The sequence below is a fragment of the Salminus brasiliensis genome, chromosome 5 (genome assembly GCF_030463535.1).
Source record: "Salminus brasiliensis chromosome 5, fSalBra1.hap2, whole genome shotgun sequence".
NCBI classification, from domain to species: Eukaryota; Metazoa; Chordata; class Actinopteri; order Characiformes; family Bryconidae; genus Salminus; species Salminus brasiliensis.
This window is the reverse complement of record NC_132882.1, coordinates 44527462-44543850: the sequence shown is the minus strand read 5'-3', so window position 1 is coordinate 44543850 and position 16389 is coordinate 44527462. Positions and strand designations below refer to the sequence as shown.

Genomic DNA, 16389 nt, shown 5'->3' with positions numbered 1-16389 from the left:
TACAGCCTTATTGTGACAGTAGTTTGATGTGGGTGACCTGGCCAACTTCTTTGGGATTTGTGTTTAAGGTTTTGGAAAATGGAGCAATGGTGTAATGCTTTTAGACCCCTCTGTTGAGTCTAAGAAGCATTGGTGCTGGAGTGGTGAAACAAATACTGTCTGGCCTGCTGCATTCATTGGTGGTGCATCAAATGAAAAATGAAATCCAGTCAATTTTAATGCATTTTTAAAGGTAATCCTAACTGTTAAGACGTATAAGCCTCAAATATGTTGTAAGAAAGAAGTAAAATAGTTTATTTTTTATTAAATACCGACTACATCTCTCTATTATTAGGGTCATTTTTGCAGCACCTTCAAAAAAACCCACCCCGAGGAGATATCCAGTTCTCCTCAAATATGTTATTTAGCCAATCCAGCTTTAGCTCTAGCTTTACTGATTATCTTATTTGCTGAATCCAGTGGGACCACCTCACATCATAATGCGGTAGTTATGTTCTCTGGGACGTCCTAAGCCATGGATGGCTGGGGCATCATGGGGCATTGAACCTGCAAAGTCCTGGTGAAAGTGTCTACCCTTAAGCCCTATTCAAATTGGAATACTTTATCACACATCTCTATTACAAACATGGTTCTTCATGAAACCAAAGTGGTTCTTCTATGGCATGGCTCAAAGAACCAAGATTTCACTACTGGAAACCTTAAGCTGTGAACCATTAGCAAGTGACCAACATGACTATGGCAAGTGCAAACGACCCACAGGAGCTAGAAGACCCGCCTGCTTCTTCCCAACCAGCGATGGTGTTTTCTGTGCCGGGGTTGGGCTTAAGGTTCAAGTGCTTAAATATAGCCTAAGAAGAACTCGTACTGGACCACGATGTCCAAACCGTGGTGTGAACCAAACCCTGACATCTGTGCATTGTTACACCCGTACTCAGTAGCTACAAAGAACACATCTGTGTGTGGGGGGGAGCATGGACAGATCTTTTACTATGACAGGGCAGTTTTGTCATTAAATCAAGAAGACTGACTTGACTGAAGCTGCACTCGGCCAGCGTGCGCCCAGCTTGGCAAAGTGTTTCCGTGGAGAGTTTATCCAGAGGCCCACGGGGAACTGGAGCTTCCTGAAACGAGGACTCCCAGACTCCTCCATCTTGGAAAAAAAGAGAGGATACGGAGACATACAGCAGGAATTATGGGACAGTACATAGAAATAAGGAGAGAGATGAAGCATGTATGAAAAAAGAGGCAATGAGAAAACGTTCCTGGAGTAAATACCATGAGTCATCTTTTGAGACATTAACATAATTAGGACATTCTCCTGTTTGCTTGTGTCATTAATCTTTTGCCCCTATTGTCCTTCTCCAAATCAGCTTACAGCTCAGAGTTATTGGCAGTGTATGACATCAGTTGATAGACGACGGGAAATCCTGAAATATCCTTTCGAGTAATCAGGACATGCAAGGTCGAGCGTTTTTCCTGCTTTGTTCAGCTGTGAGCAAACGCTTTGAGAATGTCAGCGCCACAGCACTAGGCAGTGAATAGCTGTAGTCTCATGAAGTCAGCTTGGCCTTGTCATTCCTGAGCTTAGCGAACGCCCTTAGATGTGAATAAGAGTCTTAATGTGTCAAAATCATAAGCTGAAACAACCCAGTGCCAGCAACCAACTTTAAACTGGATACTAGCAACCGAACTAGAGCTTGTCTCTAACCTAGGACTACCCAAATATTGGTAACTAGTGTACCAACACATCTGGAGTATGTAACTAATCTAGCACTTGCAGCCTAGCAGTGCCAGTATCTAACTGAGGGCTAGCAATCATCCCAGAGCAAATAATCTGCCTAGAATTACGAATTAATTAGCAGCAAGCAACCAACCTATAGGTGGTATCTAACCTAGGACTAACCAAGAGCTAATAACCAGACTTCCAATGCACCTAGAGCTTGTAACTACTCTAGGAAAGCCTGTCTAGAGTTACTAATCTACAGTAAGTAACACACTTGGAGCTAGTAACTGACCTAGGCCTAGCAACCAACCTGGAGTTATCCTGGTATCTAATCCAGAACTAACCGGTCCTCCAGTGCACTTAGAGCTTGTACCTAATCTGGGGCTACCGACCAACCTGGAACAAGTACCTAACCTAAGGGCTAGCAAACACACTTAGACCTAGTAACTGACCTAGGGCTAGCAACCAACCTTGAAGCTAGTAAATATAAAAAGGCTGATCATAGAGTCTTCCAACACACCTAGAACTTGTAACTAATCTAGGGCTTACACCCAACCAGGGGAAACCTGCCTTAAAGTTAGTTACTTGGAGCTAGTGACTGACCTAGTGCTAGCAGTCAACCTGGAGCTGGTATCTAACCCGGGACTAACCAGGGCAGAGCAGATAACCAGTCCTCCAACACACCTACAGCTTGTTACTACTCTAAGGCTGGAGCTAGTAACTGACCTTGTGCTAGCAGTCAACATGGAGCTGGTATCTTACCCAGAACCCAGAATCAAATGCTGGTAACTAGCCTACCAACATATCTAGACTATATAACGTAACTAGGGCTATCGGCCAACTTAGAGCCAGGGCTAGTAATCACTAGTGATCAAAGTAGAGCAACTAGCAGAGCGCTAGTAACTACCTTGCTGAAAAAAAAGGCTCCAGGTGGTTTTGTAATGGTGTTTAATGGTCAGTAATAAAGTGTTGGGGTCTCTAAAGATTTACCAGGTGATCGTGTGATCCTTTGATTAGTTCTTAATGAGACATTAAGGAAAGTTTCTTCTTAAATTCTTCAACATTAAGCCAATTTCCAGTAGAAGGAGAAATTAACTGGTTTTAATACTAATGCTAACAAACAAGAAGAAAACTTCGACTAGTGTCCAATTAAAAAATCAACGTATCCCCAAGTTGGCCCTTTTCTTTAAATCTGGCACATATAAATAATAAAGCAGCTAACGGCTGCTGGCTATTGTGCTATACCGTACCATATTGTGCCGGTTAAATAAACAGAGTAAATCTGTTGTGTACTGTTACAATGCCTATTCTAATTCCAGTGTTTTCTAACATTTTAATAACAGGATACGTGATTGTCCACAATGGCTGTGGCCCTGACCACCTGCATCCTCACTGGCAGGGAGGGAAAACACCCAGATGGGCTCGCTACGGGATATACACTCACTCTCGAAACTCGAAACTCTCAAAACTTCACCCTTGCTCACCATCTTCTCAATCATGTCAGTTCTAACCATAACCCATATTCCTAATCCCTTAAACACCCTACAGGGCCCGTAATGTGGGCCCACACTCTTCATTACAACACAGCCTACATAACGACTCTGTAGACGAATCCCAGTAGTTATTAGCGTTAGTTTGTGAATAACATTTTAACATTAGTAAGCCCTGGATTCAAGGGGTTTAACACAGTTCACACTTCAGGCCACGTCCAGCAACCATGCCTAGCCCAGCGCAGGCCCGAGTACTCTTCACAGAGAGCAAATGAGCAGTTTGATGTGGAAAACGCATAAAGACGCTAACAATAGTTCAAAGTGTTTCTATTCTTCAGTATAGAGTAATTGGTTCCTCTCACCAGCGATGTGACTCACCCACTGCGACACGTTAAAGGATGCTGTTCTGATGGAAACTGTGCTAGGTTACGACAAATGAGCTCAAACTTCACTCTTGGTCCACTTCACGTCTCCTTATTCCAGAGAAATGACGTCTGATAAGTCCATGTTTTTAATGGCCTCACGCTGCTGGATCCCGCTTTCCTTTTTTTTTCTGACCTGATCGATATTTTATGTCCTTTTCATTTTGAATCCCGATCGTCCTTTCTCTCCCTGCGCCTCTAGCAAGCCTTGCTTTTGCTTTCCCTGTCTGCCTCTTTTTCTTTCTCTCTCTCCTGATCCGTGTCTATAGATAGAGAAGCAGGCCCATTGTTCTTAGTGACAGAATTTCCTTCCCCCTTGCTGGACAACACCTATATCCTGACACAGAGAAAGAGAGAGAGAGAGAGAGAGGGGGTGGGCAGGGGAGAGAGATTATAATGTAATGTTCATACAGTGTCGGGCCTTAAACCTGACCTGTACGCGTACAGTATGTGTGGATTTAAGACTAAGCACTACGTAATAGACAGGTGGACTGCGCTAAGTATCAATTTAGCAAGAGTTCTGGACAATGTCCCCTCAATAAAGACCTGGTCAGTCAGTTAAGACATCTGGCTGATGTTTACAGCGTTTAACTAACAATTAGCAACAAGCAGCTAATGATTAGCAGAAGCGTACTGTAACAGCAGTTAGCACTGTGCTAACTGTGAAGGCCTAACTCAACACACTCGTGTCTCAGACGGTGTGGAGGTGTGGAGTAATCTCTAATGGGCTGGCTGGTGTGGTTTCAGACACTCTGTTATCTATAAAAATGGACTGAAGTGTGTTAGCATGGCTAACAACAGAAGGAGTTGGCCCATTCTAGAATTGTGGGTACATTTGAAGTATGGAAAGGGTCGGCCATGTTGTGCATTAGCTTTATGTGCTAACCTCAAACTAGCTTCCACGCGGCACTTCTAAAAACAGAATTGTAGGAATTTATTAAATACGGAATGGGTGATTCACTCAATATTACTATAACAGATTTGACAAGTAATTAATATACTGTTGATTTGTCCATTTTATATTTATATATATATATATATGTGTATATATGGGAGGTGTAGGAAAAAGATCATTAAGTGGTGGCCACAACTTAGTAAGACGAGATCTCGCTCCCACACCTAACTATGTCTTGACAATGACAACTTAATTATCTTCCCATGCCTTACTATTTCGTGACCACAACTTTATTATCCCGTTTCTACGCATTACTATATCGTGACCACAATAATTAAGTGGTGGCCACAACTTAGTAAGAGGAGATCTCGTTCCCATGCCTAACTAAGTCATGACCACTACTTAATTACCCTGTTCCCACGTCCTACTAAGCCATGACCATGACTTACTCTAGTTTAGGTGAGATGTCACCAGCAGGTTTTGAAAAAAACTGATTTAATAAAGGTTGTTTTTGGAAAAATAACGAAAAGTTTATCTGGGAAACAGAGCCCCAATCTTAGGATGACCCAGTTATACTCCAGTGTGATTTTTGTCAGAGACTAAAGAAACTTTGCCCATCAACCATGTCCTCAGCACGTTCAGTTGCTTAAAGTGAGTCCTATAGAGTTCTATAACCGGTTCTCTATAAGCGGTTCTTTGCGTAGGTGGACAGTTTTGTTTGGATGGCTCCTTATGGGGACAAAAACAACAATTGCTGTATCTAGTGCCAAAAAAATGGTTCTACTACAGGTGGTATAATACTTTAATATGGGCAGAGATTAGGCCGGCGTAGGCATTTTTGCGCTTAGCTCAGCATGTTTTATACTTAGTGTGTTTTATTTGATTCGGTTTGAGGGTCTTTACCGACCACAGGAAGTAGGAAACCTTGTCCAGCAGGAAGTTGCTGAGAGAAAGGCACCTATGACCTTTGACTTTGACAACAACAGGATGATGGTGACAGGAAAGAGGGAGTGTGTGTGTGTGTGTGTGTGTGTGTGTGTGAGTGAGTAAAAGAGAGAGAGAGCATAAAATACAGGCCTGTAGTTTTGGGTATTTTGTGCATTTTTTCTTTACAGTGCAGGTGTGCAGTAGGGGATCCTTCACTGTGTGAAAAAAAAAAACTCCCATAGATCTATTACTGAAAGCATAGCAACCATCTGGGATATCATATCTACCACCTAGGAATCCCATAGCCATTTCACAACCGCCACGTCAAAAAATAGAGGATCATCCACAGACCATACATGCCAGACCCAGGCTCTTTGAGACTATATAGAACCAACCATGACACCCCCAGATCCCTTTGTATGCTTAGGAGGCTCTTTGTCTGGTTAGAGCGTTCTACATGTTGGTGGAAAACGTTTTACAGATAGTTCTACACTACATGGGCAAAAGTATTGGGACACACCTCCTAATCACTGAATTCAGGTGTCCATGTAGTGATAAAAAGGGTCTTGGCGTGTACTGAATTATTCACCATATATTTCATATATGTAACCAGTCATATAGCATTTCAATTTATAGTTAAACATAAATCATATGTACACCCCCCCCCCCCCCCCCCCAGCCCAAATATAGTCAGGAAGTCATATCTGAAGCTACAAGGCTAATGTAGCACTACATTATCTACTACATATTTCCTCAAACTATGTAAAGTTACTATCTCAGGTAATCTCCAATAGACTTGTTTATGTAGTTTCTGACTCTGTATGACTCACTATGATCTATAAATATGGACCAAAGCACTTTAGCATAGCTACAACCAGGAGCAGCCACCTTCCCAGCTAGCAGAGAATGTTACAGGCACGTTCAGCAACAGTGTGGCCTACGGTTTTCCGAGGAAAATAGCTAAAGCTTACATGAAAAGTCTCGAAATGTGGCTAGATAGCACTGATATGCATCTCAGTACAGGATAAAGTATAGAATTAGCAACAAAAAGTTGCTACAAAGTTTTTGCTACTCGCCAAAAGGGTCTGGAAAGTCGCTGAATCTAGCAAAAAAAAGTTTTTAAGAGGTCCCAGGTTTGTTTGTAAGGTTACAAAGTTAATGAAAAACGTGCCATTTAATTGGTTTGCATCATAACCGTATCAGTTAGACAAAAACTCAGAAGTAACTTTCCCAAAATTAAAAAACATATATATATATAATCACATTCATAAAAAATATTTAATTAATGTGTCATGAAATGTTTTTCAAACGTAATAATTTGCTTACGAATATTTTCTGAATTTACGCAGATAACAAAAAAGGTTTGATGAACGCAAACCTTGTTGAAATGTGCCTACCAAATTTGAAATGCCTGTATTCATTTGTGAGTATAAACAAATAAACGTACAAAAATAAAGTTTTAGGAAGGTTAAAAATCTTTATAGGCAAGTCTGGTCGTCTGGCGGCCATCTCTGCAACGCCGCCGGGCAGTTATTTACCACAGCTGTGTCCGAAACTGCTCTATTCACTATACAGTGACAATGTAATAAAGATGTTTTAAGTGCACTGAAACAATCCCACAATGCAACGTGATGTAGTGTACAAACTATGTGCACTAAACGGTCGTGGAATACCCACAATCCATCACACTGTTTGGTTAGAAGACTGGCGTCCAGGCTGTTCCCTATAACAGTGCCCAGTATAGTGATCTGAATTTCCGCATGTAGGGGATAGTGAACAGGCCACAGTTTCGGACACAGCTCAGGTTTCTATCTCCACTAATGGGGGGAGACCAAAATACTCAAAACTGAAGGTGGGTGGGGGTCCACCACTCGCAGCGTAGCAAGCTAATTGGCTCTTTTTGTTGAAGGCTGGGACTTTGGAGAGCATTTTTTGTGGCCATTAATATTTCAACCGTGTCCGTAATATTAGAAGCTAGCCCAGTAGCTAGCTTGCCCCGTGCTAATTATGTTAGCATCTTTGAGCTATTTCGTCCATACTTTTGCCTATATCTGGAATGGGTGGGGGCGCGGGATGTGTGGTCTAATGTTTGACAGGGCTTTTCTTCTGCAAGTGCTCCTGATCGTCATGAAGTTAAGGCAACCTCTGGGCCTGAGAGCACACTCAGGCTGGAGGCCCGAAGACGCTGCAGGGTTTTCAGACAGGAAGTCGTGGCAGCAGGCTGTGAACGGCTGCTGTGCGTCATTCAGCCTCGTCCCTCCATGTTTGTTTTTGGCGAGCGAGTGAGAGCTTTTCCTGACTGGAGAAGAGAATGCGCATGGAATGAGTGAGTGAGTACAGTACAGCAGTGTGTTCTCCGAGCTGGGAGAGCTCCAGGCTGTTACTGTACGCTTCCTTTCCATGGCTGGAAGGCTGTTGTCCTGTTGATAGCTAACAGTGCCCCACAATGGCAGCAGTGAGGTACTACACAATGGCTCAAAATTCAGGCCTCGTTCACACCTGGCATGAAAATGTAAAAAGGTAAAAAAGGTGCAGGTATTTGTCACTGTACAGCGAAATGTGTCCTCCGCATTTAACCCATCTGGTAGTGAACACACACTCACACACACACACATGTGTTAGGGGCAGTGAGTACACACACACACACCCAGAGCGGTGGGCAGCCAACTCCAGCGCCCGGGGAGCAGAGAGGGTAAAGGGCCTTGCTCAAGGGCCCAACAGTGGCAGCTTGCCGAGCCCAGGAATCGAACCCACAACCCTGTTATCGATATCCCGGCGCTCTAACCGCTGAGTGTCCTGGGTGGTCCAGTTCTGAGCACAGGTGTGAACGGGGTCCGGTGTTTTATTGCAGACATGACCTGGAGGCCTGAACAGTGTCCAGTGAAATAGTGAGGGGTTTTTTTCGCACCCCTGGGCCACAACATCCTAATCACTGTGGACGCAAGTGTGACCCCAGTGTTTTTTTTATTATTGCGCTCTAAATCCAGTCATGCGAAAACGCCAGGCCTCACCTAGCCTAGCATTAGCCGTTGAGCTTGTTTTTCTCATTCTCTTTATTGAAGTAATCCACCCTTTCAGTCTCAGGGGTTAATCTACTGGTCACCGGTTATCAGGCCTGCAAAACTCAGACGGAGTGTGATATGTAAAGGTGAACGGGCAGAATTCAGGCCTAAAGGCGGCTGCTACGTCTTTTCTTAGCTATGTTCACTTTCTTCAGCCCACGTTTATCGTTAGCAGCGTGTCGGACAGTGCCGGAAACCACATGGTGAAGTCTATTGGAGATTACTGAGAACCCCTTCGCATGCGTACAAGAAGCGTATGAGGATTTAGGCCTTCAGTTAGCACCATGCTAACTGTTAGCTGCTACATTAGCCTCATAGCTTCATATTAATGTTTTTAATGAACTGATTCTGAGTGGCAATATTTAGGCATTTCAGCTTTAGAGTTTAGCAGTGGACGGAAGTGGAGGTGTTTTTCCTGTTCTGGAGGAAGGAAGTACAACTGACATGTTTTCACATGGGCTGTGTTCCGAATGCCCTTACTTACCATCGTAATTACTTACTTCGAATGAAAAAGGCGTAATTAATGACAGCAAAAACCCTGGCTAGTGCTAATCTATCATTATTTAAAATAATAATACAATAACAAATACAAATACTGTGCGTAGTGCACTACGTAGGGAACGAGGTGTCGGTTTGAGACACCGCCGCGCACTACAAACCCGCCCTACCTCACTTCATATCCGCCTCCCAGAATTCAGCGCGCTCACTATCCCTTCAAGAGGACGCAAGGACGCGGTTTAAGGTAACTTTAGGCCTCAAAGCGCGGCGATTTTGTTCATTAAAGTTAGTAAAGTGAAGCTGGGTCGCTGTTTTCTCGCCATATTTAAAGACTACCCTCGTTGGCTAACTCTTCCATACAGCGGTTAAGGTTACTCAGCGGAGCCGTTTATTTTCGCTCCGCTCACCGTTAGCTAGCACTAGCTTTAACCGCTAGCCCGCTGCTACTGGTGAAGGTTATAGAAGCCTGGTGTGATTCTGAACGCTGCATAAATGCCAGTATTCGTCTGTTTCTGCTACAGCGAGCTGTAAAACCCTCGGATTTGTTCGGCTGGAGCTGTCAGCGCTCCGGCAGGTCTTTAGCTAGCTAGCGAGTTAGCAGGCGACCTCCAGCTTCGCCCTCCTGAGCCATCCATCCTATTTCAATCAGAGCAGCTCAGAGAAAAGAGTCCCCCCCACCCCCTTAGATCGATATTTAGCTTTTAGACATCATATTTTTGGCTTTATAATAATAATAATAATAATAATAAATAATTGTTGTTGTAATTCATGGTTCCACCTTAAATGCCGTAGTAGTCGCTCTCTGACCGCTGTCCACGCAGCATACAGCTGCTGCAGCTTTTAAGGTGGAACGGAAAACGTATAATTTCGAGCACGAAAAACAAACAATTTGTCAATTTTAAAAAGAATAATGAATAATTAGTCCCTAAATATTACTTAGTTATAATAATATACTAATATTTTCTGCCTTGATTCTTTAGTCTCTCTGTAAGAGCCTGTATTTATGGTCTTGAGTCTGTCCATGCCAGAAAGGTCATTGTAAGCAACCAATAGAGGAGTCTGACCCCCATCAGCGCTCCTACTATGAAGATTTGTGACCGTGGGCCTTGATTTGACTTGATTTAGGAACTGCTGCTTTATTCAGGTGTTCAGTAGCAGCCTCAGTCTATGGTGTCAGAGTTTCATGTCCTGTTTGTGTCTTTTGCAGTGTTGGACCTGCTCAGATCTTGGGTCAGCGATGGCAGACATCATCGAAGACAAAATCAAGAATTACAGAACGGCTCCATTCGATGCCCGTTTCCCGAACACCAACCAGACACGAAACTGTTTCCAGAACTACCTTGGTAAGTTTTCTGAGGTTTTCTAAGAATTCTCAGCTGCTGTGCACCCACCGATATCGAACCTGGGCTGCACGCCGTCCTGCCGGTACTGAAATTATCACTTGAGCTAAACTTGGTGTTGTAAAGTAAAATAAAATTAATAATAATATTTAATGAGCTCTGTAGCCATACTCTGTGACGCTTTGGTCTGACCAAGAACATGCACGGTTAATGCGAAGTGGACAGTGTTGCTGACTTTTACCCTCCCTTCGTTTCTCTGTCCCACACAGACTTTCACAGGTGTAATAAGGCTTTGTCAGCAAAAGGTCAGGAGACGTCCCCCTGTGATTGGTACCAGAGAGTCTACAAGAGCCTGTGCCCCATAAGCTGGGTAAGATTTTAAGATTCTGTTCTGGACCGGCACCAGTGTGTTTACAGAAGGTAGAATTGGTTTCAGTGAGCGCACACACTTGGGCTGGGGCATTAAGTGGGCGGCCACATTAGCGCCTGGAGAGGTTGGGGGCACCTCAGCTGTGAATATTGAGGACTTAACTTTTAGGCCATGGTTTTGATTTTATAACTGAAAATCAAAGTCATAAGTGAGTCCGGTTTTAATCCTGACCTGAAGAGTGTTGTCCATGACTGATCAGTTAATAAGCTTTAAGCCACAGACCATGGGCAAATCAAAAAGCTTCATTTGGGAACATGCCTTTTGATTGTACGTTCACTACAGATGGATTCAGCAGCAGGGAGGAAATGGCAAAGGCCCGTCCATATTGCATTAAGGGAGTGAAGTGAAAAGCTGGTCTGAGGCCATTCTGCAACACTTCACAAGGCAGCTTTACCTCGGGAGTAATACAGGCAGCTCTTCAGCTGTTCATTTTGTAGTGTCCTATAGGTTTACAGTGGTATTATTGACGGCCGCAGTAAGAGTGGCCAGCAGAGGGCTCCCTATAGTCACTACATGGTCAGATGTTGGGTCAGAAGCACCGGACAGTGGTTTGTACATGCCAAACCTTACTGAGCCCAGTGATGCAAGCACACCAGCTCTTATCCGTGCCTCTAAAGACATGTATTGCACTGTGCTTTTGCTTTTCTCAGCGTTGTTTTAGGAAACAAACAGTAAACATCTATTGTGTCGAATTTATTTGGGGAGTGTGGGCTAGTTAAACAGGGTGGAGCTGCTGGAGGCAAAACGATGCTCTTGTATAAGTAGCAGTGAGGTGTTGGCGTACTGCATTTTGTTCTGTGGGCATACTGTCCAACCAGAATATGGTTTTTATTTTATTTTTTTTGTTTGTTTGTTAATCAACAAAGCAGTTTCAGATCAATACATGCTCTGGCCAGCAGGGGGTGCACTTGCGCCTAAATACATTGACAGCTGAGCCTTTATAAGACAACCCAACACAGATGGTGGGCAGTCGTTGCTGCGTTGCCTGGGGAGGGCCCAGCAGGGTCAGCTTACCAAACCCAGTGCTCTAACTGTGTTTTGTACTTGAATACTCACTCAGCGTTAATTTTTACATTTATATTTATGCATATGTATTCTTTTTCTCTCTCCTTTTAGGTGGAAAAGTGGGACGGACAGGTTCAGGATGGAAGTTTCCCTGGAAAAATCTAAACGGGCTCCGGACGCCCTTTATCGAAAACCTCCCACCTTTTGTAGCTCCTAATTTAACCATGTGTCACTTTTGTGAGTTAACCCATGGCGGACAAAAGTCTCTTCTTAAAATTTATGTTGTTACATAATAAAGACGCACAATGTTAACTTAACCATATGCATTTCTTGTCGGGGCGAAAAGAAGAGTTCGGACCCATTTCATGGTTCAGTCCAGGTACATCGACACTAATGCACTTCTGCTGCTTACGTGCAAATAAAGCCTGTAGTTGCTCAGGGAGAGTCTGCTCTGCTTTAAGAGATGTTAAGTATCTAGAACTTCTAGCACTTTATTAGGAACGCCAGTGCACCTACACTTACAAGCTTGAGACGGGGTGGGCTACACCAGCAAACGGCCGCGCCAGGTTCCACTCCCACAGTCAGCCAAGAACAGAAGGCTGAGGCTGCAGCAGCGGCTCAGCACAGGCTCGCCAACACTGGACTGCTGTAGACTGTTGAAGAGGGTCTTCAGTAGCCTGGTCTGATTGGACTAGCTCTGACTTTCCTGCTTGTGTGTAGTGACCTCCCACATGAGGTCACAGATAGAGGAACGGCTCATGCCACGCTGGCAGTGATGGAGTGCTACGCCGAATTGCATGTATTGGCTGCAACCAGAGGCTTCCTGTTACTCAAGACCTATCTTGCACAGTTCAGCATCGCCCACAGCCTCTGTTTGGGGTTGGGCCAGACAAAGTGCACTTGAACTGCACTATATGTCCATATGTTTGTGGACACGCTGTAGAGATGTAGTGCCGATAGAATAGGACTCTCTGGAGCAGATAGTAAACATGAACCTATTGGCACCATGCTGCCTAATGGATGTGGAGATTTTGGGGTTGATGAGGTGTACTTGAACTGCACTGTATGTCCAAATGTTTGTGGACACACACTGTAGAGATGTAGTGCCGATAGAATAGGACTCTGGATCAGATAGTAAACATGCACTGCCTAATGGATGTGGAGACTTGATGAGGTGGGGTGGTGATAAACAACCAACATCCTGACCTCACTAACGCTCTTATCGCTGAAAGTTCACACCCTAAGATGGTGGTTCTCAAACTTTTTAGGTCTTGCAAGAACACACGCTTGCACCCGGTAGGTTAGATGTGGCCTCGGTTAGATGTACATCATGCATGTCTCTGTAATCTCTTGCCAGCACTTCCTCACCAGTTCTGCGTAGCTTCCCGCTTTGCAGTCCACAAGCTCGCATGGTAGGATGTTTGATTGCTGACTCTCGTAATTTCAGCACACCCACTGAGTTTCAGTGAAACAACAGATGCACAAGCTGATCTATTGACCTACGCCTGGTGCACCTACCTACCACCAGTACCCCCCCCCTGCTCAAAAGGAAGGCTTTACACCAGATGTTTAAGCATTGCAGTGCTGATGTTGGGCCATAAGGCCAACTCATCAAATCATTAGACAGTTACACTATATGGACAAAAGTATTGGGACACAACTCTTCAGTCATTCCATTCAGGTGTGTGAAAAAAGCAGAGAGCAGCTCAGTGTCCACAGAGTGTCTGTCAGACCATGTAAAGTTACGTAAAGAGTGCTGAGCTCAGAGCAGAGTGCAGAAAAGCCTCCAACTGACTCCATAACTGCAGAGCTCCAGACCTGCTGCCGCTGGTAGAGCTTAGAGCAAAGGGGGACCAGCTCCATATTAATACAGCCTATGGGTTTGGAATGAAACATCATATAAAAGCTCATGTAGGTGTGATTGATGATTAAGGTGTCCCAATACTTTTGTCCATATAATGTATATTTGTGTCTGGTGATGATGTGCAAATACACACTCACACACACACAGAGCTTGTCTAGTCCTTGTAGACAAGCTGTAAAGGTGGTAGGGTGATCATCCAACGTCCTGACCTCACTAGTGCTCTTGTCACAGGATGCAATCAAATCCTCACAGCAATGCTCCTCCAAAATCTAGCAGAAAGCCTTCTTCCCTGGACAGTAGAGACAGTTACTCCAACAAAAGCAGGAGAAACTCTTGCTAATACCCTTGATTTTAGAAGAAACGGTGAACAAGCATGTGTCCCAATACTTTTGTCCATATAGCAAATGTGACTGATTTAACCTTATATGGACCCAAGAGGGCGGAAAGACACACTAAAGCCCTTACACACTCTTTGATGGCGTCATGTTGCACAACTGTGGCAGGAAGAGAGGGAGATGTGTGTGTCTGCACGTAAGCCAATCTGCAGTTTTACTGTGTGTTGGGTCGCCCTGCTAATATCACCCTGGGGGAAAACTCAGGTGAGGTTAAGGTGGTATGATGATAAAGAAACGTTGATGATAATAATAATAATAATAATAATGTGGCAAAAAGTGTGACTGGTGGTTTGGGTCTGGATATCAATATTTTGGGATTTTTGACCCAGGGAAGAAGCTCAGTGACACATGATGTTAGTCAGAATTATTGCATAGACTAAGAACTGGTGTCCACATACTTTTGCCGATGATTTGTACAAGTAAATGGGACAAAGAGGGGTCAAACATGGGCTCCACTTGGGTACACTTCACTGTGAGCTGTAGCAGTGTGTGGAACTAACTCCACCATGTTTGGAAGCTGTTGTACTTTAGCCTGGCTAGCTCTCATTGTGAGCTGTAAGTGTGTGTGGAACTACCTCCACCATGTTTGGAAGCTGTTGTACTTTAGCCTGGCTAGCTCTCACTGAGTCACCTGCTTAAAATTTTGGGGACGACGTTGTTTTGAGAATTGTTTGAGAATTGTCCCGTGTTAGCATTTAGAATTTAGCATGCCCAAGCCTGTCCCAATACTGTCTGCTTAGTCTTTCTGAGCTGTATGGCCCTACACGGCCTGTCCGTCTTCTCGGATCCCTTGTGAATGTGACAGTTGAGCTCCAGCCCGAGTCTCCATCTCAGAATGAGTGGTGTAAGAATTAAGTAATGTCTTGTCACTACAACGGTTGTGTGGCGTCCATCAGCTGCCGGACTTGACCAGGTTAAAAGGTCACATGGATTATAACACAGGCTATAACGAAGGTGGCTAAGGGGGGTCAGTAGCCGAAGGAGATACCTGTGTCACTGCTATGCAACAGTTCTCAGAAAGCCCACGCATTGTGGCTTTACTAAAAAAAAACAACAACATTGGCTTAGTTTCAAGTTCGGAAGTGGGTCTAGGCTAATTTTGTGACCAAGCCTAAACATATTTTACTTCTCTGAAGCAGCCTTCTACTGAACGCTGTTATCGTTTTGAGCCACAGAGGCTTTGCTTCCTGCAGAAAGTGTCACGCTGCTGTGATGTACACACTAATCCGGTGCCCAAAAGCAGCTAGCATGAATGGGACTACAGTTGCTAGTAGTGTTTAGCAATGCTGTCAGGGATGTGTGGATGGAGACTAGCGTATTTGCGATTAGCAATATCGCCTTATCTTCATGAAAGGGCTCTAACAGGTCATCTTGCTGCACAGCTCCTTTGAGGTCTATCCACCAAGTTTTTGATTTGTGATGTTGGGGGTCAGGGAAACTGTGAGAGGGCCGTGGCAAAACCTTTAGCGAAGCCCTTCTCGAGGAAGTACACTGTAGATTATGTTGAGGTGTGTTTAGGATCGTCAGGATTCTACTTCATCTCCAGCATTTTTCAGATGGTTTGATGGTTACCTTTTTAGCTAAATCCACTCTACCAGTGAAGTGGCACGCTCCCTTTGTCACTGGCTGCAACACAAACCCATGCTTAACAGTTGGTATGGTCGTCTTTTCACGAAAAGCATATTGCTGCTCATTGCTGCCAAAAAAAGTCTAAAAGTCTGCAAAAACTTCAGAGATCCAGAGTTTCTAACATGGACATGAGCTCAAACACAGAAGACAGACACAACGTCTGCAGTCTATACCTCCATACCACCACTACACCTCCACCTGCAGTTAGACATCTACATGTCAGCAGCTGCCTACTGGCTTCCAATATGAGGGAGTTCCAATGCAATTTGTCTGTTCTTTGGGTACTGGGGTCATGCTGGTCAACCACGACAGACTAGCTGGGTCAGACTGTTCATGCTGGTAGACCAGCTAAACCAGCTGGTCGAGAGCTAAGCCGATCAATCGGCAAAGGGTAGGGCCAGCTGACCGCTGCAGGAGGCCTCTCAAATCTGCCGATGTTCATTCTACCCAGCGTTCAGTCAATCGCTCTCAAACTGGACTGGGTCCTGGAATAGAGGCCTGCTTGTTTACAGAGCTCAGCCTCCCATTGCCTCCCACTAGCCCCAGCAGCCACATGACTTGTCCCATTGTAATGAAACCGAGCCTAAAAGGCTTTGTTATTCGCCGGACTAGGGTGGGAAGCAACGTAGGACGAACAGCAGTCACGCTTCCCATGTCTAATCGCCCAATCTCCGCTGTAAACATCACGTTTTCCCTCAGAAAAAGAGCA

At 44.4% G+C, this 16389-nt stretch overlaps 2 protein-coding genes across 8 annotated transcripts in view; one reads left to right on the top strand and one right to left on the bottom strand.

Moving 5' to 3' along the window:
• Positions 1-3868, bottom strand: part of rasip1 (Ras interacting protein 1) — a 49294-nt gene extending 45426 nt beyond the window's left edge. For 6 of the 7 annotated variants that reach the window (XR_011979740.1, XR_011979741.1, XR_011979742.1 and 3 more), the window contains exons 1-2: positions 3576-3868; positions 1029-1150 (exon numbers count right to left, since the gene is read on the bottom strand). Coding sequence is in view for 3 of the 7 variants with exons in the window: in XM_072680577.1 (XP_072536678.1) it covers positions 1029-1150 (122 nt within the window). In the remaining 4 variants the exon portion in view is untranslated. The remainder of the gene's footprint in view (positions 1-1028; positions 1151-3575) is intronic. The other variant, XM_072680576.1, reaches the window with a different exon arrangement.
• Positions 3869-9175: 5307 nt separating this feature from the next.
• cox6b2 (cytochrome c oxidase subunit 6B2) lies at positions 9176-12109 on the top strand. The gene is made up of 4 exons (XM_072679064.1): positions 9176-9261; positions 10225-10360; positions 10627-10727; positions 11904-12109. The coding sequence occupies exons 2-4, from the start codon at positions 10255-10257 to the stop codon at positions 11955-11957; spliced, it is 261 nt and encodes an 86-aa protein (XP_072535165.1). The 5' UTR covers positions 9176-9261; positions 10225-10254; the 3' UTR covers positions 11958-12109.
• The last annotated feature ends 4280 nt before the right edge of the window (positions 12110-16389 follow it).

Bases quoted from the DNA above. Each gene is read 5' to 3' on its own strand.
- cox6b2 (XM_072679064.1), top strand. From the start codon at position 10,255: ATGGCAGACATCATCGAAGACAAAATCAAGAATTACAGAACGGCTCCA. The intron at 10,361-10,626 runs GTAAGTTTTCTG...TGTCCCACACAG, and splicing joins CTGTTTCCAGAACTACCTTG to ACTTTCACAGGTGTAATAAG. The intron at 10,728-11,903 runs GTAAGATTTTAA...CTCTCCTTTTAG, and splicing joins GCCTGTGCCCCATAAGCTGG to GTGGAAAAGTGGGACGGACA.